The 25,762-nt window shown below is 46.6% G+C and overlaps 1 protein-coding gene across 1 annotated transcript in view; it reads right to left on the reverse strand.

Annotated features, from left to right (window-relative positions):
- Window positions 1-77: 77 nt before the first annotated feature.
- LOC309400692 (importin-4-like) overlaps window positions 78-25,762 on the reverse strand; it is a 44,096-nt gene continuing 18,411 nt past the window's right edge. Inside the window, exons 16-30 of the mRNA XM_081969306.1 lie at window positions 24,686-24,799; window positions 21,870-21,993; window positions 20,671-20,782; window positions 19,025-19,143; window positions 18,282-18,359; window positions 17,166-17,223; window positions 15,702-15,807; window positions 13,881-14,074; window positions 13,251-13,295; window positions 9,900-10,028; window positions 8,566-8,774; window positions 6,864-6,996; window positions 3,725-3,829; window positions 2,548-2,617; window positions 78-1,447 (exon numbers count right to left, since the gene is read on the reverse strand). Of these exons, the coding sequence (XP_081825432.1) occupies window positions 1,317-1,447; window positions 2,548-2,617; window positions 3,725-3,829; window positions 6,864-6,996; window positions 8,566-8,774; window positions 9,900-10,028; window positions 13,251-13,295; window positions 13,881-14,074; window positions 15,702-15,807; window positions 17,166-17,223; window positions 18,282-18,359; window positions 19,025-19,143; window positions 20,671-20,782; window positions 21,870-21,993; window positions 24,686-24,799 (1,727 nt within the window). The 3' untranslated portion in view covers window positions 78-1,316. The remainder of the gene's footprint in view (window positions 1,448-2,547; window positions 2,618-3,724; window positions 3,830-6,863; window positions 6,997-8,565; window positions 8,775-9,899; window positions 10,029-13,250; window positions 13,296-13,880; window positions 14,075-15,701; window positions 15,808-17,165; window positions 17,224-18,281; window positions 18,360-19,024; window positions 19,144-20,670; window positions 20,783-21,869; window positions 21,994-24,685; window positions 24,800-25,762) is intronic.

The raw sequence follows: 25,762 nt of genomic DNA on the forward strand, positions 1-25,762 counted from the left end.
TACACTCACTTTTTAATCTGGCCAGACCGTCTGCTGGAGGGAGGGGAGGAATAAAAGGGCATTATTTAGGCTAGGGATCTTAACAAACAATTTAATTGATTTCATTTTATTACAAGGTACTGCATACAGTATACTTTTCATCTTCTGTTCCAAGAAAAAACTAGGCCAAACCAGAAAGTTTAAAAATCTTTAAATACAAGCGACGGAGGAAGAGTTGATTTGTGAGAACCGTTGCTTTGTGGCAGAAATCCAGCTGGGGGAAAAAAACAACCACAGAACCACAGAAAAAAAAAAAGAACAACCTCTCGTTCAAGAACCGCGAACTTTGCGCACATAAATCTGGCCCCTTGCGAAACAACAACATGGGGCAATCCAGGAAAGCTTCCCCGGAGCGATGCCGAAGGCCAAACGACAGCAAAATTCTCAGCTTTTTTTTTTTTTTTTGGCAACAGGCAAAAAATAATAATAATAACAGTTGTGATCACCGTGGGGGAAAAAAAGGCAGTGGTTGAAGAACTGCTCGGTTGTGTGTCCTGCGGCAAGACACAAGTTGGTAGAGCTGCGTTGTTGCAATAGGGCACGAATGCCCCGCTAACGCTGGCACAGAACGAAGAGATCAAACCGGCAGATGACATCGAGATTACAAATTGTGTTGCGGTTGTGTTGACAAACTTGGCACATCTGGTGGTTTTTTTTTTTTTTGGCCTTCCTGGAAATGGGCAAACGAGATCCTGTTTCTGCGTTTCTGCCCCCTCCATTTGGCTAACGTGCCCGTTTCGAAGCCTCGGGTGTTTGAAAAAGCTAATTTCCTCGCAGGTAAAAAAATATCTAAGTAGATATTTTAAAAAATCTAGTTAGATATACAAAATATCGCATTGCAAATCTCGCTGCGTGGATCCCAAAACTTTGTGCCTTAAGAGTGGCGCGAGAGCCAGAGGGAAAACGGCGAAGGAAATCCAGATATTTCAAATCCCGTTAAACAGCAGTGAGCGAAGGCTGCAAACAACTTCGAGGTATCGAGCGGGATTTTCAGCAGACGAAAAACGCCTTTGGTTGGGGGGGGGGAGGGAAAAAGGAGGAGAGAAAGAAAGAAAGACAGGAAAAAGAAAGAGCTTAACTGTGAAAAAAATATGAAACGATACGGAAATCAAAGCAACACAAACCATTCGGCACGCCCGGATTTTTGCGTTTGTGGATCGGGAGTAAGGTCCACACCAAAGATGAAGATGCAAAAAAACTCCCACGTGGTGCTTTGTATAATGGCCGGCTTCGAAAGTCCTCAAAAGTTTGGACGACAGTGCCCCTTCCTGGCCGTTTTAAGCGGAGCTGATGGCCGCGTGGATCGACGTGCCGACTTCCGGAGGGTGTGCCAGGACGGCTGTCTGAAACTCGGTGGGGCAACGGGCGGAGAGGCTGCCCAGCAACGTAAGCAGGAGGCTCCTGGCTTCTGCGGAGACCGAAAGAAAGAGAAGATGGCAAAGTCGCGGTGCCCAGCTGGCACAGTTTCCCCCTCGCCTCACCAGTTAAGCAGAGGGTGAGGCAGATTTTTATAAAGCCCGATTACAGGAAGTCCTCAACTTGCAACCACAATGTCGTCCCAAATTCCTATTGCTAAGCGAGACATCCGTTAAGTAAATTTTATTCCCCCGTTTTACAACCTTTCTTGCCACCGCTGTTGAGTGAATCCCCGCCGTTGTTACGTTAGGGATCCGGCTGTTAAGCGAATCTGGCTTCCCTATCGACTTGACTTGAATCATGCGATTCCCCCCCCCCTTCCCCAGGATGCTGCGACCGTCATAACTACGGATCAGTTGTCGTATTCAAGAATCAAGAAGCGTTTGAATTTTGATCACCTAACTGTGAAGATGCGGCTACGTTTGTTTAAGTGTGAAAACCGAACCTAAGTCGCTTTATTTTTCCGGTGGCGTCGCAACTTCGAACGGTCCCTATACGGACTGTTGTAAGTCGGGGACTCCCTGTATATTTTCCTCCCTTCTTAGCAAAAAAGAGAGATTACTCGCCTTCCGGAGCTTGTTGGGGGGAGAGCTGTGTTTGTCTATATAGGCCAAGGGTCTCCCAACTTTAAGACTGGTGGACTTCAACTCCCAGAATCCCCCAACCCCGCCCTAACAGCTGAACCGCTGCGGGGGTTTCACTTAACGACCGTGGCATGAAAAAGGTCATAAAACGGCAGGAAAATCCACGTAATGTTTTACTTAGCAACAAAAAGTTGGAGTCTCAATTACAGCTGTATTACTTGAAACCGCCCGGTACGGCCGTACCAGTAGTAGCCGGGAGCAGAGGTCACTGTACCGGTACGGTGGCTAATTTGGCCCACCCGCCCGCGTTCCATATCTGTTTATCTTCCTGAAACGTATTCAGTCCTGATGGAAGGGGGGGGAGGGGGGGCTCCCCATCTTGCTGGATTTATCCCAGCTGCCCCTTTCACCGACCGCCTCTGCCTGCTTCGCCCATTCGGATGGGCCAGGTGTTATGGGAAAGGGGGACACAGGGAAACGCTGCACACCTTGGAGGAACATCACGTACCTGTGGGAAGATTTTTGCAACCCAAGATAGGCCCACTGCTTCTCACGATCTCCGGAATCTGTTGTAATACCTTTGCAGAGAAGAGGAAAAAAAAAAACAACCCCAGAAAATGGCATTACAGGGAGTCCTTCGATTTACAACTCCAGGAAGTCCTCGCGTTACGACCAAAAATTGAGCTCAGAATGTACGTTGCAAAGCGAAACATTAGTTAAGGAAGATTTGTTCCATTTTACGACTTTCCTTGCCGTTAAAAGTTGTTAAAAGGAGAATCACGGCGGTTGTTAAGTCGGTCACACGGTTGTTAAGTGAATCCAGCTCCCCCGTTGACTTTGCTCGCCGGAAGGTCGTAAATACGAGTCATTGGCCAAACGTCTGCATTTTGATTCTGTGACCACAATCGTAAGTGTGGAAAAACATTCGTACATCGCTTTTTTCAGGGCTGTTGTAACTTTGAACGGTCACTAAACAAACTGTTGTAAGTCGAGGGCTGTTGTATTCCTTTAAGGGCCGTTCGAAGTTACAGCGGCCCTCTAGGAAAGTGACTTACGACCGTTTTCCACACTTGCGACCATCGCGGCATCCCCGCGGTCACCTGATCCAAATTCAGACGTTTGGCAATGGACTCGTATTTATGATGGTCGCAGAGTCCCGGGGGCTTACGCGATCCCCTTTTGCGACCGTCTGACGAGCAAAGTCAAGGGGGGAGCCAGATTCACTTAACAACCGTGTGACTAACTGAACCACTGCAGGGATTCACTGAACAACGGCGGGGAAGAAAGGTCGTCAAATTCATTTAACCAATGTTTCGCTGAGGAACAGATACTCTGGGCTCAACTGCGGTCGTAAATAGAGGACTAGTAGTCGCCTTTCCCCAGTCCTTTCCATAAAGGATAAGGAGCTACCCCAAACCTTATTCCACATTAGCTTGAGACGCCGAGCTAAGGGAAAACCAGCCTGAGCGGGAGCCAATTCCCTAAAGACAGGGGTCCACAAATCCCATTGGTCCGGAAATGGGCCACGGCATGCCAAAAAACGGACTGTGCAAAAAGCGAGACCGCCATCCGTGGGATGCAGGCAGCATGTGAAACCACGTCCCCCTCTCTGGTCCGTGCAAAAAAAAACAGTTGGGGGCCACTGCCCCTAAGAGCCGCCCCTTCCTGGCGGGACAGAGCGCTACCTGCGACGGGTCATTTTCGTAGATAAAGGTGATGCAACGGTAGACGGTCTTGTATTCCTCGAAGTCCTCCCTCAGCGGCAGGGCGCGAAGCAGGACGGGGAAGACCTGTTGAGAAGAGGGTTAGTAATGGAAGAGTCAGAGGTTCACATCCTGTAGGGATCCTACATTTCCGTGGGGACTAAGCCCCACGGACGTATCCGGGCACCAAATAGCATCCAAAAGTCAAGCAGAGTCCGAGGCAAAGGATTCTTCAAAGTTCCAATTTATGAAGAGAGCCATGTTGGCACATCTGAGAGCTGCCCGGTTTTATCCACCCAGTTAAAAGTTTAAGATCTTGCCCCCACACCCACAAGTCCCTCACAGGATCCAATCTCCCACTGCCATGCTGGCAGCTTCCACCCATCCAGTTCCGGTCAGGTGCAGAGGTGCAAAGACAAAGGATGACCTTGGCTTTCTAGAAAGAATGTTGTTATGGCTACCTATCATCTAACTCCATGCAATCCATTTTCCCACAATAGAAAATGCCCAGAATGGGTGGCAGGCCAAAGAGCCAAAAGAAAAAGATGGCTGCCGGCCTGACACCAGGGATTCTCCAAACTTCGCAGCTTTAAGACTTGTGGACTTCAACTCCCAGAATTCCCCAGCCGGCATGTTTAGTATTTCTTAGTTTAAATAAGAGAGTCCGTGTTGCCTCGTGCTTAAGGTGCCGTCCTAGATACCAGGAGATGGCGATTTCTAGTTCTAGGCATGAAAGCCGGCTAGGTGACTGGGACAATCAGCAGGAGACTGTGAGTTCTAGTTCCTCCTTAGGCATGGAAGCCACCTGAGTGTCTTTGGGACAGTCCTTAGGAGTCTGGGAGTTCTAGTTCCACTTTAGGGATGTCTTTGGGTCAATCGTCAGGCACCTGGGAGTTCTAGTTCCACCGTAGGCAGGAAAGCTGGCTGGATGTCTTTGGGCCAATCACCAGGTGACTGTGAATTTTAGTCCTGTCTTAGGCATGAAGCATGGCTGGGTGACATTGGGCCAAACATCAGGTCCTTGGGAGTTCTAGTCCTGCCTTAGGCATGAAAGCTGGCTGGGTGTCATTGGGCCAATTATCAGCTGCTTGGGAGTTCTAGTCCTGTCTTAGGCATGAAGCATGGCTGGGTGACTTTGGGCCAATCACCAGGAGATGGTGAGTTCTAGTCCTGCCTTAGGCCTGAAAGCCGATTGGATGACTTTGAGGTAATCCCTCTCTCTCAGATCTAACCCACCTTATAGGGTTGTGATGAGGAAAAGAGGAAAGAGGAGTATGAAGTACGTTCTCCGCCTTGAGTTACTTATTCTCTCTCTATAAAAACGGCTCTGTGTAATGTCCCAGCATAACTCTGGAACACCTCAAGCAATCTCAACCAAACCTGGTACACAGGGAACAAATACTGTGAGGGTAAGACACCCCTAACACCCCTCGGGGTGTGCGTTCTGCTAAGATACAGCCTGTTGTGCCTTAAAATGGCTTCTACTGTACAGTGTAGTGGAGGTGCCATGGTAACAGCTTCACAGTACTCCACTAGGGGGCTCCCTCAGGTAAGGGGGAAAATCCAACATTAGAAATTACCGTATTTTTCGGAGTATAAGACGCACCTTTTTCCCTACAAAAAGAAGCTGAAAATCTGGGTGCATCTTATATATATATATATATAAAATACAGCATTTTTCATCTCCTGAAACCCAGCCCCCTTCCCCAAAATGCAGAGCCTTTGGGAGGCTTTCAGAGTGCTCCTGGGGGCTGGAGAGGACAGAAATGAGCAAAAAATGGGCTCCTAGCCCCTCTGGGGCACTCTATAAGCCTCCTAAATGCAATGCATGTCCTTTTGTTTGACAAAAATTGGGCCCGTTTTCGTGAAAAACGGGCTGCTTTTTGCTCATTTCTGCCCCCCCATCGGAGCACTCTATAAGCCCCCTAAATGCTATGCACGCCCTTTTTTTGACAAAAAATGGGTGCGTTTTTGTGAAAAAGTGTTTGTTTCTTGCTCATTTTTGGCCCCCTGAGCACTCTATAAGCCTCCTAAATGCTATGCACAGCCTTTATTGACAAAAAATGGGTGCGTTTTTGTGAAAAACGGTCCGGTTTTTGCTCATTTTTGGCCCCCTGAGCACTCTATAAGCCTCCTAAATGCTATGCACGCCCTTTTTTTGACAAAAAATGGGTGCGTTTTTGTGAAAAACGGTCCGTTTTTTGCTCATTTTGGGCCCCCTGAGCACTCTATAAGCCTCCTAAATGCTATGCACGCCCTTTTTTTGACAAAAAATGGGTGCGTTTTTGTGAAAAAGGGTCCGTTTTTTGCTCATTTTTGGCCCCCTGAGCACTCTATAATCCTCCTAAATGCTATGCACGCACTTTTTTTGATAAAAAATGGGTGCGTTTTTGTGAAAAACGGTCCGTTTTTTGCTCATTTTTGGCCTCCTGAGCACTCTATAAGCCTCCTAAATGCTATGGACGCCCTTTTTTTGACAAAAAATTGGTGTGTTTTTGTGAAAAACGGTCCGTTTTTTGCTCATTTTTGCCCCCCTCAGCACTCTATAAGCCTCCTAAATGCTATGCATGCCCTTTTTGACAAAAAATGGGGCTGTTTTCGCTAAAAACGGTCAGTTTTTTGCTCATCCCCCCCCCGCCGGAGCACTCTTACCAGCCTCCTAAAGGCTATGGCTACCCATTTTAGGAGGGGGGAAATGGGCCCGTTTTCGTGAAAAACGAGCCGTTTTTGGGAGGTCTGCAGAGCACAAAAACTTTTTTTTAAAAAAAAAAATGCCTCTTCAAAACCTTGGTGCGTCTTATACTCTGAAAAATACGGTACATTTGGTCAGGACATTTCCCCCCCCCCCCCTTATAACTACCCCGGCAATACCAGATTATTGGCTAGTCAAGTAATATTTATTTATTTATTTATTTAAATTAGATTTCTAGACCGCCCCCTCTCCCCGAAGGGACTCGGGGCGGTGTTAAAATAAAAGGCGGGATTAAAAAATATGGAATGCAGCAAATAAAATAAATGCACCGCGTAGCTAATACCACCTAACTAGCCAGGATGAAATGAACAGCCCTCTCCGGTAGTTGCTCCGCACTCCCACAAGACACACACAAAAATGGTGTTTTACCTGCTCAACGGGCATTCCTCCAGGATTGGTCATGAGCATCCTCGCCACGGCTCCGCAGACATTGTCGGTTACTCGGTTATTTTGCTCTTGAGAAATGAGGTTAGATAAAAGTGCCAGAATTTTGGGGTAATGTCTGGACAGGTGGAAAAAAAAATTAAGGAAAAAAAAAGTGTGTGTTTGTGTGTGTGTGTGTGTAAAGGCACTCTGTCCCAGGGCAATTAAATGGGCTGCACTGTAGCCCTCGACATACAACCACAACTCAGCCCAGAATTTTGTTGCTAAGCGAGACCGTTGTTGAGTGCGTTTTGCCCCATTCAACGACCTTCCTGGCCACCGTTGTAAAGGGAATCACGGCGGTTGTTAAGTGAACCTGGCTTCCCTCGTTAACTGCTGGTCGGAAAGGGGATCGCGTGCCCCTGGGACGCTTGCAACCGTCGTAAATACGAGTCGGTGGCAAAGCGCTCTGTTTTGATCACGGGACTGTGGGGATGCTGCGACGGTTGTTAAGGGCGGAAACGGTTCCTAAGTCGCCTTTTTTCCCCCCCAATGCCTTTGTGACAGTCACTAAACAAACCATTGTTAAGTCGAGGACCAGCTGTATATGTAAAATAGCCTCGGAGAGCTCAAGGTGTGAATCTCCCACAGTCTCTTTTAGAGCCTAATATGATAGAGAGGTTCATATCTGAGTTTCTTTCTCTGTCCGTTGTGCAGCTCGGGGACAGGCCGCCTCTTATCTAATTACTATCTGGATACTCGTGCTCCGCAATAAAACTATATGATCGGGCTCCTCTCCCTCAGGCTGGCTCCATTGATTCTCTCCTATCCCCTTCTCTCCCTCAGGCTGGCCCCAGAGGCATCTCACATCTCTCCCTCAGGCTGGCCCCATTGATCCTCTCCTATCCCCTCAGGCTTGCCCCACAGAGGCCTCTCCTATCCCCTTCTCTCCCTCAGGCTGGCCCCATTGATTCTCTCCTATCCCCTTCTCTCCCTCAGGCTGGCCCCACAGAGGCATCTCGCATCTTATCCCCTTCTCTCCCTCAGGCTGGTCCCATTGATCCTCTCCTATCCCCTCAGGCTTGCCCCACAGAGGCCTCTTCTATCCCCTTCTCTCACTCAGGCTGGCCCCACAGAGGCCTCTCGCATTCTTATCCCCTTCTCTCCCTCAGGCTGGCCCCATTGATCCTCTCCTATCCCCCTCTCCCTCAGGCTTGCCCCAGAGGCCTCTCCTCTCCCCACTTCTCTCCCTCAGTCTAACTCCTTAGCATCAGAGTGTTTTTCAGGTGGGGAGGGGGAGTAGAGTGTCTAAACTCCCAGTCCTCAGGGCAGATGACTCACGCGCTGACCACAACCATGTCCAAGTGGCAGTTGGAACAGAGTTCTTTTCAGGTGGGGAGGGGGAGTAGAACTCCTTAGCATCAGGACATGTTAATCTATCTATATATAAATACTGTATAAGAAATATTAACGATCTGATGGTCATTTCGAAAAATCCTTTTTAAGTGAGCACCTAGAAACCAAGAGGAACCGACGTGCCAAATTTCAAATTTGTAGGCTTTACGGTTCTGGAGATTTCGTGATGCCGTGTGAGTGGTAATTCACTTTTATATATATAGATTTTGTAGGCGGGATCTTCTTCCCGATCCCCCGAGGCCATTCCCACGTATGCTTTCAGCCACCCCCGTGTGGATGGGATCAAGGATACTCGTACATGGCTTCCCTGCCGTGCTCGGCCAGGACGCCCAGCCCAAAAACGGCATTGCTGCGCACTTCCTGGTCCTCGTCGCGGGCCGCCCCCATCAGCAATGGCAGCAGGTGGGGCACAAATGAGCTGGAGGCCCCTCCCAGGCCCTGGACCGTCTCTGCAATGACGCCCACGGCGAAGGACTTATCCGCGGTGGAACAGGATGGTTTCTGCAAAAGGAGAACAGGAAGAAAGAGAAAGGAAGGAAGGAAGGAGAGAGAGAGAGAAAGGAAAGGAGAGAGAGGGAGAGAGAAAGAAAGCAGAGAAAGGAAAGGAAGGAAGGAAGAAGAGGGAGAGAGAAAGGAAAGAAGGAGAGAAAGAAGGGGAAAGAAAGGAGAAAGCAGAGAGGGGGAGAGAGAAAGGAAAGAAAGAAGGAAGGGAAAGAAGGGAGGAGAGAAAGAGAGGGAGGGAAAGGAATGAGGGAAGAAGAAGGAGGAAGTAAAGGAAGAGAAGAGGAAGGGAGGGAAGAAGGAAAGGAAGAGAAGAGAAAGGGAGAGGGAGGAAGAGGGAGGGAAGGAGAGAGGGAGGAAAGGAAGAGAGGGAGGGAGGGAAGGAAGAAGAAAGGAAGAGAAAGAAAGGAAAGGAGAGAGAAAGAAAGCAGAGAGGGAGAGAAAGGAAAGGAAGGAAGGAAGAAAGAGGGAGAGGGAAAGGAAAGGAGAAAGAGGGAGAGAGAAAGAAGAAAGCAGAGAGAGGGAGAAAGGAAAGAAAGAAGGGAAAGAAGGAAGGAGAGAAAGAGGGAGGGAGGGGAAGGAATGAGGGAGGGAGGAAAGGAAGAGAAGAGGAAGGGAGGGAGGGAGGGAAGAAGGAAAGGAAGAGAAGAGAACGGGAGGGGAAGGAATGAGGGAGGGGAAGGAGAGAGGGAGGAAAGGAAGAGAAGAGAGGGAGCGAGGGAAGCAAGAAGGGAAAGGAAGAGAAGAGAAAGGGAGGGAGGGAGGAGAGAGGGGAAGGGAGGGGAAGGAACAAGGGAGAGAGGAAGAGGGAGGAAGGAAAGAAAAGGGAGAGAAAGGGAGGGAGGAAGAAGGGGAGGGAGAGGAAAAAGAAGGGAATTGAAGGAGGAAAAGGAGGGGGCGGGGGAGATAAGGAGGAAAGAAGGAAAGGAAGAGAAAAGGAGGGAGGAAGAAGGGAAGAGGAAGAGGAAGGGGGGGAGGGAAAGTGGAGGAAAGAAGGGAATGGAGAGAGGGAAGAAGGAAGGAAGGAAAGACCCCAATTGCCATTAGTTGAAGATGGCCTTCAACAAGGGACACCCCCTCCCCGCCTAATCGTTATTTGGGTGAGGGGAGGATGAATCAGCTCACCATCTTGTTGAGGAGTAGCGGCAAGAAGCCGGCGAAGTAGGGAGCGAAGGCCTCCCCTCCGGTCGCTTCGGCGAGGACGGGGATCAACTCCCCGGCGTACTCAATCAGCATGCAGTCGTATTCCGCCTGCTGGGTGGGGGGGGTGGGGAAACGGGAGAGAGAGGGAGGTGGTTTTGGGCGTTCCTCGAACCCAGGACCCCCAACCTCTCCCTCACCTCCGCCAGAGGCCAAGGAGGGAGGCTCCCCCGTCCCATCACCCTTCTCCGTTTTTTCCCCAAATGGATGTCATTAAGTAAGAGGTCCATTAAGGGAGTTTTGACCCATTTTTACGATTTTTCTCGCCGCCGTTGTTGAGTGAATCGCTGCAGTTGGTGAGTCACCTGGTTGTTAAGTGAATCTGGCTTCCTCACTCAGTCAAAAGAACAGAAAAGGCGATCACACATGACTATCTCTCTCTCTCTCTCTAATCTATCTATCATCTGTCTGTCCGTCCTCTCTCTCTCTTTCTCATCTATCTCTCTATATAGACTGTATCTCATATCTCTATCTGTCTGTTTTTTCTTTCTTTCTTTCTTTCTATCTATCTATCATCTATCTATCTATCTATCTATCTATCTATCTATCTATCTATCTATCTATCTATCTATATCCATATCTATCTATCTATCTATCTATCTATCTATCTATCTATCTATCTATCTATCTACATCTATCTATCTCTCATATCTCTAATCTGTCTTTTTTTTCTATCTATCATCTATCTATCTATCAATCAATCAATCAATCTATCTATCTATCTATCTCTATCATCTATCTATCTATATCTGTATCTATCTATCATCTATCATCTATCTATCTATCTATCTATCTATCTATCTATCTCTCATCTATCAATCTATCTATCTATCCACCTATCTACCTATCTACATCTATTTCTTTCTATCTATCTATCTATCTATCTATCTATCTATCTATCTATCTATCTATCTATCTATCTATCTATCTATCTTATCTATCATCTATCTATCTATCTATCTATCTATCTATCTATCTATCTATCTATCTATCTATATCTATCATCTATCTATCTATATCTATCATCTATCTATCTATCTATCTATCTATCTATCTATCTATCTATCTATCTATCTATCTATCTATCTATCTATCTATCCATTTGTCTGGAACGGTATAGGGTTTCCTGCCTAGGCAGGGGGTTGGACTAGAAGACCTCCAAGGTCCCTTCCAACTCTACTATTGTATTGTATTGTATCTCTCATCTATCTATCAATCTATCTATCTATCCACCTATCTACCTATCTACATCTATCTATCTCTCATATCTCTAATCTGTCTTTTTTCTATCTATCTATCTATCTATCTATCTATCTATCTATCTATCTATCTATCATCTATCTATCTATCTATCTATCTATCTATCTATCTATCTATCTATCTATCTATCTATCTCTATCTACCTACCTACCTACCTACATCTATCTATCTCTCATATCTCTAATCTGTCTGTTTTTTCTTTCTTTCTTTCTATCTATCATCTATCTATCTATCTATCTATCTATCTATCTATCTATCTATCCATCTATCATCTATCATCTATCATCTATCTATCTATCTATCTATCTATCTATCTATCTATCTATCCATCTATCATCTATCTATCTATCTATCTATCTATCTATCTATCTATCTATCTATCTATCTATCTATCTCTACCTACCTACCTACCTACCTACCTACCTACCTACCTACCTACCTACCTACCTCTCATATCTCTAATCTGTTTTTTTCTTTCTATCTATCTATCTCATATCTCTAATCTGTCTGTTTTTCTTTCTTTCAATCTATCTATCTATCTATCTATCATCTATCTATCTATCTATCTATCTATCATCTATCTATCTATCATCTATCTATCTATCTATCTATCTATCTATCTATCTATCTATCTATCTATCTATCTCTATCTACCTACCTACCTACCTACATCTATCTATCTCTCATATCTCTAATCTGTCTGTTTTTTCTTTCTTTCTTTCTATCATCTATCTATCTATCTATCTATCTATCTATCTATCTATCTATCTATCTATCCATCTATCATCTATCTATCTATCTATCTATCTATCTATCTATCTATCATCTATCTATCTATCTATCTATCTATCTATCTATCTATCTATCTCTACCTACCTACCTACCTACCTACCTACCTCTCATATCTCTAATCTGTTTTTTTCTTTCTATCTATCTATCTCATATCTCTAATCTGTCTGTTTTTTCTTTCTTTCAATCTATCTATCTATCTATCTATCTATCTATCTATCTATCTATCTATCTATCATCTATCTATCTATCTATCATCTATCTATCTATCTATCTATCTATCTATCTATCTATCTATCTATCTATCATCTATCTATCTATCTCATATCTCTAATCTCTGTCTGGTTTTTTTCTATCATCTATCATCTATCTATCTATCTATCTATCTATCTATCTATCTATCTATCTATCTATCTATCTATCTATCTATCTACCTACCTACCTACCTACCTACCTACCTACCTACCTACCTACCTACCTACCTACCTACCTATCTATCTATCTATCTATCATCTATCTATCTTCTATCTATTTATCTTCTATCTATCTATCTATCTATCTATCTATCTATCTATCTATCATCTATCTATCTATCTATCATCTAATCTCTCTCTAATCTCACCTGTTTCAATCAGCTGGCCTGGCACTCTCTTAGTTTTACCTCCCGGGGATTTATTTTAATTGGGTTTGGGTTTTAATTGGGGATGTTTTTAAGGTTTTAACTGCTTTACTTTAAGATACAGTCTTCTAACCTCCTCATTTAATTTAAGATTTGTGTATTTATATTTATTCCTATGTATTTGTGTTTTAATTTGACTGTACACCGCCCCGAGTCCCTTTCGGGAGAGGGGGCGGTCTAGAAATCTAAATAAAGTAAGTAAGTAAGTAAGTAATCTCTTTCTATCTATCTCTAATCTATCTATCTCTCTACAATCAATCTATCTATCATCTATCTCTCTAATCTCTCTCTAATCAATCAATCTATCTATCATCTGTCTATCTCTAACCTATCTATCTCTCTAATCAATCTATCTATCTATCTATCTATCTATCTATCTATCTATCTATCTATCTATCTATCATCTATCTATCTATCCATCTTCTTAAAATTATATACATAAATATATATATATTGTGGTGTGGCCGTTGAGAGAACACGGTGGCTGCAAAATGAATGCTATGGTTATTAAATGAATGTTATCCAAGGGGGTGGATTTCCAATCTTACTTCGTCGTCGTCATCTTCATCTTCCTCATTGTCCTGACAGGCTACCTACAGAGGGGAAATAAGTGAAAATTCACTTTTTAACACACCGAATATTAACTTTTTCTGTTCACCCACCAAAATGCCCTCAAAGATGCCAACCAGCTACAACGGAGTTTGAATCCGATATTTAGACAGGGAGAAGTTGACCGCCCGCCCCCAGGGCTACACACAGAGTCCTCGACTTACGACCGACATTTCTGTTGCTACGTGAGGCAATCAAGTGAGTTGGGGCCCATTTTTTAGGACTTTGGCCAGCGTCGTTAAGCGAATCGCCCTGCTCGTTCAGGGATCCGTGTGGCCGTTAAACGAATCCAGCTTCCCCACCGACTTTGCTCATCGGAAGGTCGCAAAAGGGGACTGGCGTGAACGCCGCGACTGTCATAAATACGAGTCGGCTGCCGAGCGACGGAATTTTGATCTCGCGAACACGGGGGAGGCTGACACGGCCGTGAAGTGTGAAAATGGCCGTCGGTCCCTTTTTGTCAGGGTGGCTGTGACTTTGAGCGGTCGCTCAAGGGAAGGTCGTAAGTTGAGGAGCGTCTGTAACGCAGCGAAGGGGGGGGGAGGAAGAAGAAGAGGAGGAAGGCTCACTTTCTGTTCCAGCACCTCCCGTACCACCCGGCAGAGATCGGTCAGCTGGGCCGGCTCCGGTATGACGTCCCTCTTACACTCCTTCACCACTTTGGCCAGGATCTCCAGGACGGCCATGACCACCTCACGCTCGTGGTCCTCCTGCGCCCCTTTCAGGTAGACGGGCAGCAGGGTGGAGACCAGCTTCTGAAAGGCTGTTGCGGGGTGGAGGGAGGAGAAAAGGTTTGGGAGAGAAGGAGGGGAGGAAGGAAGGGGAAAGAAAAAAAGGAAAAAAGGAAAAAAAGAAGTAAGGGAGATGGGAATTAGAGGGAGGGAGGAGAGAAGAGGGAGGGAAGGAGGGAAAGGAGGGAGGAACAAAGGAGGAAGGAAGGGGGGAGGGATAGAGGTATGAGAAAGAAGGAAGGAAAGAAGGGAGAGAGGGAGAAGAAGGGAGGTGAGTATGAGAGGGAAGGGAGGGAAGGAGAGAGAGGTATGAGAACGAAGGAAGGGAGGGAGAGGAGAGAAGGAAGATAAAGGGAGGAGGGAGGGAGGAAGGAAGGGGGAGGGATAGAGGTATGAGAAAGAAGGAAGGAAAGAAGGGAGAGAGGGAGAGGAAGGGAGGTGAGTATGAGAGGGAAGGGAGGGAAGGAGAGAGAGGTATGAGAACGAAGGAAGGGAGGGAGGGAGAGGAGAGAAGGAAGATAAAGGGAGGAGGGAGGGAAGAAGGAAAGGGGATAGAAGTATGAGGAAGGAAGAAGGGAGGGAGGGAGAGGAAGGGAGGTATGAGAAGGAGGGAGGGAGGAAGGAAGGAAGGGGGAGGGATAGAGGTATGAGAAAGAAGGAAGGAAAGAAGGGAGAGAGGGAGAAGAAGGGAGGTGAGTATGAGAGGGAAGGGAGGGAAGGAGAGAGAGAGGTATGAGAACGAAGGAAGGGAGGGAGGGAGAGGAGAGAAGGAAGATAAAGGGAGGAGGGAGGGAGGGAGGAAAGGGGATAGAAGTATGAAGAAGGAAGAAGGGAGTGGGGGAGAGGAAGGGAGGTATGAGAAGGAGGGAGGGAGGAAGGAAGGGGGAGGGATAGAGGTATGAGAAAGAAGGAAGGAAAGAAGGGAGAGAGGGAGAGGAAGGGAGGTGGGTATGAGAGGGAAGGGAGGGAGAGAGAGAGGTATGAGAACGAAGGAAGGGAGGGAGGGAGAGGAGAGAAGGAAGATAAAGGGAGGAGGGAGGGAGGAAGGAAAGGGGATAGAAGTATGAGAAAGAAAGAAGGAAGAAGGGAGGGAGGGAGGTATGAGAAGGGAGGGAATGAGAAGAAAGAAGGAGGAAGGGAGGACAGGAAGAAGGACAGAGGGAGGAAATAGGAAAAGGAAGGAAGCAAGGGAGGGAGGGAGCAAGTAAAGGAAGGAGATAGAAAAGAGAAAGAAGAAAAGAGAGAGAGGGAATAAGTAAAAAGAGAAGGACGGGGGAAGGGAGGTGGGAATGAGAAAGGGAGGGAAATGGGAGGGATGGAGAGAGGAAGGGAAAAAGGAAGGAAAAGGAAAGACGAGGGAGGAAGGGAGAGAGGGAGCAAAGAAAAAAAGGAGAGCGAGGGAGGGAAGGGAAGGAAGAAGAAAGGACAGAGAGAGAGAGAGGGAGGGAGTAAGGAAAGAGAGACGGAAGGGAGGAACGAGAGAAGAAGCAAAGGAATGAATAACCCTATTTTTTCAGACCACAGATCTGTCTAGCCTTAAAAGCAATCCGGGGGCCCCTAAGAAACTCAAACCCACAGGGACCGGGGGGGGGGGGGGGAGCAAGAAAAACTGCAGGGGTCCCTCTGAGCACCCCCTCCCCCTCCCGGCAACCCACTCACCCGCTACGTGAGCTTCCGACGGCTCCTGCGTGCACACCCGATGCAGCGAAATGATGAACTGTCCGAGGGCTTCGAACGCAGCTTTCCGTACCCGAATGTGGGGACACTAAAAAAAAGGAGTACACCCCCCCCATGAGAGATCAGAAGGACCCCCCTCAAAAAATGTAGGATGTTTCACTTGCTTTGGAACCGCAAATTTCGCCGAAGCCAAATTTGGGGGTAAAGCGAAGGAAAATATACAGCAGGAACAATTCGAATTAGAACTATACAGCTAGAGTGGTGCAGTGAGAATAGATCTGCTGCATATAACTTCGCAATGGCAACAGGAGAGCATCCGGCCACTAAAAAACACTCAGCTTCATTCAGTTGCCCAGACTCCACCCGCAAGGGATTATGAGGTTGTTAAAAGATGATGATGATGATTAGAATTATACAGATAGTCCTCGACGTACGACCAAGAATGGAGTCTGCTTGTTTCAGGTGGTATGTCATTAACCGTCATAAAATGGAGCGGCGTGTCGCCTCTCGCCGTCTGGACATGCACAGGTCAAGTCCTTCACTTAAGACCGCAAATTGAGGCCAACATTTTCGTGACTAAGCAAAGCACCTGTTCAATGAGTTGCGTCCCAGTTTACGACATTTTTGCCACGGTTGTTCAGCGGATCGCTGCAGCGGTTAAACGAACCACACTAAGCGAATCTGGATTTCCTCCCCCATTGGCTCAGCTTTTCAGAAGCCGGCTGGGAAGGTCATCGTGGGGAATCACATGATCCCGTGATGTGTAACCATGGTAAATGGTCAAATTTTGATCATGTGACCCCGGGAATATTTCCCACGGTCTTAAGTATGAAAACCAGTCATAAGTCAAGTGGATTTTTTTTCGCAGAGTTGTAACTTTGGTAAGTCAAGGATTATCTATACAGGAAATCCTTGACTTATGACCATAAAGGGAACCCTGGCCATTAGGGTCTTATGACATAACGGTCGTAAAATGAATTTGTCACAGGGCCAACCCGATTTCAAAAGCGTTTTTTGAGGAGGTCGTAAAAAACCCCCACAGCAGTCGTTAAAGTGAAGCAAGGTGAGGGTTTCCTGAAAAGCGGAAGTTGGTTTTTCGGCAAAGCAGTCACAAAACCGAGTCATGGGACAGCGGGACGCTGCAAACAACCGTAAATGCGTCCGTTTTGCCACACCTCCACACTTTGTTCACGTGACGTGGAGGGGGCCCGACTGTCAAACTGTCGAACACAGTAAGTCCTTTTTTTTCTTTCGTAGCTCTGAGCAGTCGCTAAGCAGGTCGTAAGTCGAAAATTACGGTCCCTAAAACATACAACGCTTCGAGGCGCTTTGTCTCATCCAGTTTTTCTTTAGCGACGGCATACCCAAAGACCTCCCCTCCCACCCCCCAAAATGAATTTTTCCTGCAAGCGATAGATTTCCTCCCGGGTCATCGTCCAACCTTACCGGCAATAACTGGGACACTTCTTGGAACGAGGTCTCTATGTAAGGCAGGAAGGGCATACTGAGGAAAAGAGAAAGAAAAAGGAGGGAAGGAAGGAAGAAAAATGAGGAATTTCTGGAGCAAAATAGCTTTTAGAATGCTAGTCCCGCCTTAGGCATGAAAGACGGCTGGGTGCTTTTGGGCCAATCACCAGGAGACTGGGATTTCTAGTCCCGCTTTAGGCATGAAAGACGGCTGGGTGACTTTGCCCCAATCACCAGGAGACTGGGAATTCTAGTCCCGCCTTAGGCATGAAAGTCAGCTGAGTGACTTTGCCCCAATCACCAGGAGACTGGGAATTCTAGTCCCACATTAGGCATGAAAGGCAGCTGGGTGACTTTGCCCCAATCACCAGGAGACTGGGAATTCTAGTCCCACATTAGGCATGAAAGGCAGCTGGGTGACTTTGCCCCAATCACCAGGAGACTGGGAATTCTAGTCCCGCTTTAGGCATGAAAGACGGCTGGGTGCTTTTGGGCCAATCACCAGGAGACTGGGAATTCTAGTCCCGCCTTAGGCATGAAAGTCGGCTGAGTGACTTTGCCCCAATCACCAGGAGACTGGGAATTCTAGTCCCACTTTAGGCATGAAAGTCAGCTGGGTGACTTTGCCCCAATCACCAGGAGACTGGGAATTCTAGTCCCGCTTTAGGCATGAAAGTCAGCTGAGTGACTTTGGCCCAATCACTAAGAGATTGGGAATTCTAGTCCCGCCTTAGGCATGAAAGGCAGCTGGGTGACTTTGGCCCAATCACCAAGAGATTGGGAATTCTAGTCCCGCCTTAGGCATGAAAGGCAGCTGAGTGACTTTGGCCCAATCATCAAGAGACTGGGAATTCTAGTCCCGCCTTAGGCATGAAAGACAGCTGAGTGACTTTGGCCCAATCATCAAGAGATTGGGAATTCTAGTCCCGCCTTAGGCATGAAAGACAGCTGGGTGAAAAACAGTAGAAGAAATATTATACATGTTTGCTGCCTTGAGCTCCGTATTTATAAAGTAATAAAGGCGGCTTGATAAAATCTAATAAATAAAGAAATAAAATTCACAGAATTTAGGGAAACCCAGAGATCCGAAATTACCTGATGCTGGCGGCCATTTCTCCCAGCGCTATGCAGGCGTCTTCCTTCTCGTCCATAAACACGCTTCGCACGCACATCCTGGGAGGGGGCGGAAGAAAAGCTGAAGCCCCACCCACCTTCAAAATGGCAGAGACCATGAAACCCCAAACTCAAACGGAAGTTTCTAGTCCACATGAACGCTGAGGACTTGTTTTTCCGAACAGGAAGACAGTTCCCAGGGACAGGCAGGTCCTCAACTTAACGACCACCACCATCGAGCCCGATATTTCTGTGGTGGAGCAGGACGCTGGCTAAGCGAGTTTGTTCCCCGTTTTACGACCTTTCTTGCCCAAGTTGCTAAGCGAAGCGCTGGCGGTCGCAAAAGGGGGGATCGCGTGACCCCCTGCGACCGTCATAAAAACGAGTCGGTTGCCAAGCGCCTGGATTTGGATCCTGTGACCACGGGGGAGGAGGGGGGGGGAAATGCCACAATGGTGGTTAAGTGTGAAAAACGGTCATATTTCCCTCTTCGAACGGTCACTAAAAGAACCGCTGTAATTCAAGGACTATCTATACAAGCTCAGAAACGGGGAAGGAAGGTAAGCAAACTCGCACTCGTGCCTTATCCTGTCCCTGTCTGTCCCGCGAAAGGAAGGACGGTTTTGATTCTGAGCAACGAAACAAATTGATGGGAAGAAATCAATTTTTTGCCCGGCAAAACCAATTCGGAAGCCCAATAAACCCTCCCGGGATGAGAAAATTACCCCACGGGGTCGGAGTCTTCCTCATCTTCCTCGTCGGTGAGGGTTTCCTCTCCTTCCACCTCTGCCTCCTCTTCCTCGTCGTCAAATAATAGGAAGGAGTTTCCCGAATTGAGGGGCGGCTACGAGAAAGAAAAAAAGAGCGACCTCGGTTAGTGGCGATCCACCATCTTCGTCGAAGATCCCAGCGGGTTAGAATCCCGAATCGATATACAACCACGAAGACCCTGCCGTGGGTTCAGGAATCTAACCCGGTTGTTTTGACGGATGCTTCCCAAGAGCAGGAAGCAAACCTCTTGTCCCGACAAAAAAAAAAAACAACACCTTTTATTAATTGACGGTGCCCTGATGATGTTACCTAGTTCGGTCATGAGACGTCTGCAAGGGAACAACCAAGCTCAGAGAGAACCAAAGACCTCACAGTCCTTCACCTCTTCCGCCTCCTTCTCCTTTCCACAAAACCAATTCTCTTCTAGCACTGATGATGTTACCTAGTTCGGTCATGAAACCTCTGCGAGGAAACAACTATGCTCAGGGGTCTGACCGAGATTTCCCGCAGAGCAGGAAGCAAACTTCCTTTAATTAAAATTATTTGACTGCGAATCCTGCTCCTTCCCATCCAGCAAAGTCTTTCGAGGGAGGATTTACGGTCACAGACCTTATCTGGCTTGGAGAGCTGCCAGGATAGTATCTGCAAAACTCGGCAAGGAGTCTCGGAGAGTCCCGAACAAATGAAGCGAACTAATGGTCTCCTGCAAACTCCACTCCCCTGGCGCTCCCTCTTTTCTTTCCTCTGGGAGGGGCCATTCATTGTCCACCTGTGGCCTTACTCACAAATCGACCCCTGTTCTTTAGCGGTTCCCTTCGTCTGGCTGCTCGGCGCATGCGCACACTGGGAACAGGCTCCAGCTGTTCTTCTGCCTCACGGATGTCCGACTCCAAAGGCAGCTGATAACTGTCGGACGGCCCTGGCCCCCTCTCTGCCTCCGACACAGAGCCCTCGTCGGAGCCTTCCCCAGACTCCAGGACTGGCCCAGGTTCCTCCCCAACCCTCCTCACTCTCCGAATCGGCTGCCATCTCTGCTGGCGGGCCACAATACAGGTTTGAGATCCTTCCTGGCTAAAATAAATCTCGAGATTTCCGATTTCAGTTTCCTTGCGGACAGAAGCAAACCCCCCAATTTTCAAAACACAAAAGACAAAGGAAGGTTGTGTTTTATTGAGCAAATTTAGCAAGCCCGCGCGACTTCGAAGCAGAGGGACAACGAAAACAATGGGTAGAAGGGAATGTCTGCAGTTCGGGGTTGAACTGTGGGGTCCTTGGGGGTGGTGGTGGTCTCTGAGCTGGTTTCTTTTCTCCTGGACGTCTCGTGACCCAGCTAGGTAACAATAGCAGCACTATGAGGGAGTAGGGTTTGCAGCGTGGAGGAGGAGGAAGAGAATTGTGGGGTCCTCTGAGCTTATTTTCTCGCAGACATCTCATGACCCAACTAGGTAACCTCATCAGGGCCCAGGAGATTGCTCCCTCCACCTCAAGTGCGATTCGAGAGTCCAAAACTCAGCGGCTGGAAGCTTGCTTGGACTTCAGCTCCCAGAATTCCCCAGCCCTGCCCAGGGGGAGGTGGGTGGGGGGGTGTTCGCCGTCTTACCTTGACGCCCTCGGTGGATTTGAGGGAATAAATCAAGAGCGTCGTTATGCGAGGCAGATATGGGGTGATCGAATCCCCCATGACGTTCGCGAGAGAGCTGAAAAGGCTGTACCTAAAAGGCGGCAGAGAGATCCCGGGTTCAAAAAAGGCTCCTTTGGGGAACTGGCAATCTCCCCCTTACATTTCAGGTAGTCCTCGATTTACAACGGTTCATTTAGTGACCATTCAAAGTTACAACGGCAATTTAAAAAAGGAGGTGGCGGCTTTTTCACGCGCCTGAAAGCAGCATCCCCCCACGAAATTCTGACTGACTCGTATTTATGATGGTCGCAGTGTTCCGGGGGGGGGGGGGGGGGGAGTGTCATGTGATCCCCTTTTGCGACCTTCGGTGGAGATTCACTTAACGACCATGTTGCTTGCTTAAGCAATGATTAAATAAAAATAAATTAAATGCATTTAATTACATTCAAATTAAAATAGGGCAAATTTTACTTAACGGATGTCTCGTTGAGTGATGGAATTTGGGGGCTCGATGGTGGTCGTTAAGTCGAGGACTGCCTGTACACAGAGAACCTTATCCCACCCCGCAACGGACAAAGGCCCTGGGGTCAGGTGATCACCCTTTGCAACCTTTCCAGCCTCAAGGGGGGCCCTTAATTTGCTTAATGACAGTCTGATTCACTTAAAGACTGCAATGATTTGCTTAACAACCGTCGCAAAAAATAGGTTAATTGTATAATTGGGCACGACCTTCAGTTGTTTATTTAATTGTGTTTTGTTTGTTTTCATTCCAGTCCTGCCTTTTTTTTATAGTATAGCGCCTAGCCAGTCTCTATACCGGTAGTCCTTGACTTACGACCGATCGCTTAGTGACCACTCAAAGTTACAGCGGATCCCACAAAGCTACTTACAACCCAGATTTGAGAGGAGAAAGAGTCATCCTCTTTTAATGACCCCAGAATTCCTTGCGGGGTGGAGCCTGGGAAAATGAATGGAGCTAGCAGAGTGGTTTTTTAATGGCCGGATGCCATTCTTGTCACCAATGCAGAGTTTTGTTCAGTAGAAGGCCCCTTCAAACATGGTGACAGTTTCCCATCACTGAAAATTCACCCGCATACGGTAGGCTCGGGTTCAAAAAGAAATTGAGACCAGAGGGAGAAGTCACCAGCCGGTGACGGTGACGGCCCTAGCAGACATACGTGCAGCGTCGCAAGTCCGGGTCGTCTACTCTGTCGCAGAGGTCCAATCCAAGCTGACAACACTTCTCGGAAAGCGGCCGAAAGATGTCGTTATCCAGGACGTTGGCAAGGATAGCCATTGTTTCTGCAAAACGGAACAGAGCGGCGTGAATAAATCGGAATTGCTCAACGGCGGCCATTTTGAGATGTGTGGACTCCCAGATTTCCCCAGCCAACAAGCAGAAATGCTGTTCGCTTAACAATGGCTGCTTTTCCTGAGTGACCACTGCAAAAAAAGTGTGTAATATTCGGCCGGTCACATAAGGGACAGTCTCCATTGGGCTCAAAATTTCTCTTCCTAAGCCAAACAGTTGTTAAGTGAAACTGGCTTCCCCTGTTGACTTTGCTTGTCAGGTGGTGGCAAAAGGGGATCGCATGACCCCCAGGACGCTGCGACCGTCATAAAAATGAGTCACTTGCCTGAATTTTCATCACGTGACCCGCTGGGATGCTACAACGGTCGTAAGTGTGAAAAACAAGTGTGTCGTATTTTCTTTGTAATGTCAAATGGTCAGTTTATGATGGGAAATTCTGGGGGTTTTGTATTGTTTTTGTATTGTATTGTTGAACGCCACACACACACACATATATATGTATATATGTATATATGTATATATGTTTATATGTATATATGTATATATGTATATGTGTATATATGTATATATGTATATGTATGTTGTATTTGTGCTGATAAATAAACAAAGGGAGACTAGTATAGATCTATTTCGAGCTAATTAGCTCTCATCAGCTAGTCATACCCTTACTGGGATTTGAACCTGGGCTGTATTATATATTAGGCAGGAGTCTTAGCCACTGAGCCACAGGCTCTCCTCCTTATCAGTTATATCAGTTATATATATCATATATATATATATATATCAGAGATATATATCAGAGATATATATCTCCTATATATATAGGCAGTAGTTTCAATTTAATTTTTGAATGTATCATTACCTGACTAGGTAACATCATTAGCAGGAATTTCTTGTCCTAGTCCTAGATAGATAGATAGATAGATAGATAGATAGATAGATAGATAGATAGATAGATAGATAGATAGATAGATAGATAGATAGATGATAGATAGATAGATATGATAGATTATAGATGATAGATATAGATAGATAAGAGAGAGAGAGAGAGAGAGAGAGAGAGAGAGAGAGAGATGATAGAGATGATAGATAGATTATAGATGACAGATATAGATGATAGATAGATAGATAGAGATAGATAGAGATAGATAGAGATAGATAGGGATGATAGATAGATTATAGATGATAAATATAGATAGATGATAGATAGATAGATAGATAGATAGATAGATAGATATAGAGATAGATAGAGATGATAGATATAGATTATAGATATAGATTATAGATGATAGATATAGATGATAGATAGATATAGAGATAGATAGATAGAGATGATAGATATAGATGACAGATAGATTATAGATGATAGATATTGATTGATTGATAGATAGACAGAGATAGAGATGATATAGATGATAGATAGATATAGATGATAGATAGATATAGATGATATAGATGATAGATTATAGATGATAGATAGATATAGAGATAGATAGATAGATATAGATAGAGATGATAGATATAGATGATTATCTATAGATAGATAGATATAGAGATAGATATAGATAGATAGATAGATAGATAGATAGATAGATAGATAGATATAGAGATAGATAGATATAGAGATAGATAGATAGAGATGATAGATAGGTGATAGATAGATAGATAGACAGATAGATAGATAGATAGAGCGAGCTAAAAAGAAATAGGACAAAAAAATCGTGATGATGTAACCAACTTGGAGAGCAAAACCTCTTCAAAATCAAAAGAAATATTTTCTATTATTTCCTAATCAATCTTTCTCCAGTTGTAAGACGAAGACCTAAATTGCCTTTTTTTTTGGGGGGGGGGGAGATTTCTCGTGCAAGTTATTTTGGAAATCTTACAAGCCAATAAAGGTGGGTCCCCAATGTTTTTCGCTTTAACGACGGCCGTTAAGGGTGGCGAACATTTTTCTGGATTACTGCAATGCTCTTTACATGGGGCTTCCCTTGAGATGCACCCGAGGACTGCAGTTGGTCCAGAACGCGGCCGCGCGGGCAGTGATGGGGAGTACGAGGTACTCCCATGTGACACCTCTCCTGCGCGAGCTGCACTGGCTCCCTGTAGTCTTTCGGGTGCGTTTCAAGGTCTTGATTACTATCTTTAAAGCACTCCATGGCACAGGACCTAGCTACTTGCGGGATCGTATCCTGCCCCATACATCCCTGCGACCAATTCGCTCTCACAGGGAGGGACTTCTCCGGGTGCCGTCCACCAAGCAATGCCAGAGGGCGGCGCCGAGGGGAAGGGCCTTCTCTGTGACGGGCCCAGCCCTCTGGAATGACCTCCCCCCCGACATCAGGACAACAACCGATCTCTGCTCCTTCCGCACGAAACTCAAGACCCACCTGTTCCGACTAGCCGGCCTGGCTTGAATTATAGCTATTCTAATCCCTCTGGATACAATTTTAAATTAGGTTTCACTTTGGGTGTTTTAATTGTTTTTTAATTGCTTTTTGCTGTTTTTAATTAATTGATTATTTATTTATTATGTGTTGTATAATGCTTTTTGTATATCTCCTCCTTGTTATTTATTTGTTGTGTAGTAAATTGTACGCCGCCCCGAGTCCCTTGGTGGAGAGGGTGCGGCATATAAAATGGATTAATAAATAAATAATAAATAAATAAATTTTTACCTACCGACAGATTGTATCTGGACGGGCCGAAGGTCCTCCCGGGTGGTCAGCATGTAACTGGTCAGGTGCTCCATGATGGCTTGGAAATATGGCAGAAGGGATTCCTTGGCTGCTTGGGCTGGAGATCACAAGGGAGGAGGATCAGCAGGGAAAGGATTTCACCGGAAAGGATCTAAGGATCTGGTGCGTGCTTTCTGCCTTGCTGTAGCTAGATGTGGGAACCAGTTTGGCCCAGTCAGGAAGGAAGAGGGCTAGAAACTGGGTGACTGGGAGTTCTAGGCTCGCCTTAGGCATGAAAGCCAGCTGGGTGACTTTGGGCCAATCACCAGGAGACTGGGAGTTCTAGTCCCATCTTAGGCATGAAAGCCAGCTGGGTGACTTTGAGCCAATCACCAGGAGACTGGGAGTTCTAGTTCTGCCTTAGACATAAAAGCCAGCTGGGTGACTTTGGACCAATCACCAGGAGACTGGGAGTTTTAGTTCTGCCTTAGGCATGAAAGCCAGCTGGGTGACTTGGGGCCAATCACCAGGAGACTGGGAGTTCTAGTCCTGCTTTAGGCATGAAAGCCAGCTGGGTGACTTTGGGCCAATCAGCAGGAGACTGGGAGTTCTAGTCCCGCCTTAGACATAAAAGCCAGCTGGGTGACTTGGGGCCAATCACCAGGAGACTGGGAGTTCTAGTCCCACCTTAGACATGAAAGCCAGCTGGGTGACTTTGGACCAATCACCAGGAGACTGGGAGTTCTAGTCCCGCCTTAGGCATAAAAGCCAGCTGGGTGACTTGGGGCCAATCACCAGGAGACGGTGAGTTCTAGTCCCGCCTTAGGCATAAAAGCCAGCTGGGTGACTTGGGGCCAATCACCAGGAGACAGTGAGTTCTAGTCCAACCTTAGGCAGGAAAGCTGGCTGGGTGACTTGGGTCCAATCACCAGGAGACTGGGAGTTCTAGTCCCACCTTAGACATAAAAGCCAGCTGAGTGACTTTGGGCCAATCACCAGGAGACTGGGAGTTCTAGTCCCACCTTAGACATAAAAGCCAGCTGAGTGACTTGGGGCCAATCACCAGGAGACTGGGAGTTCT

The sequence above is a fragment of the Natrix helvetica genome (assembly GCF_964273705.1).
Source record: "Natrix helvetica genome assembly, chromosome: W".
Lineage (NCBI taxonomy): Eukaryota > Metazoa > Chordata > Lepidosauria > Squamata > Natricidae > Natrix > Natrix helvetica.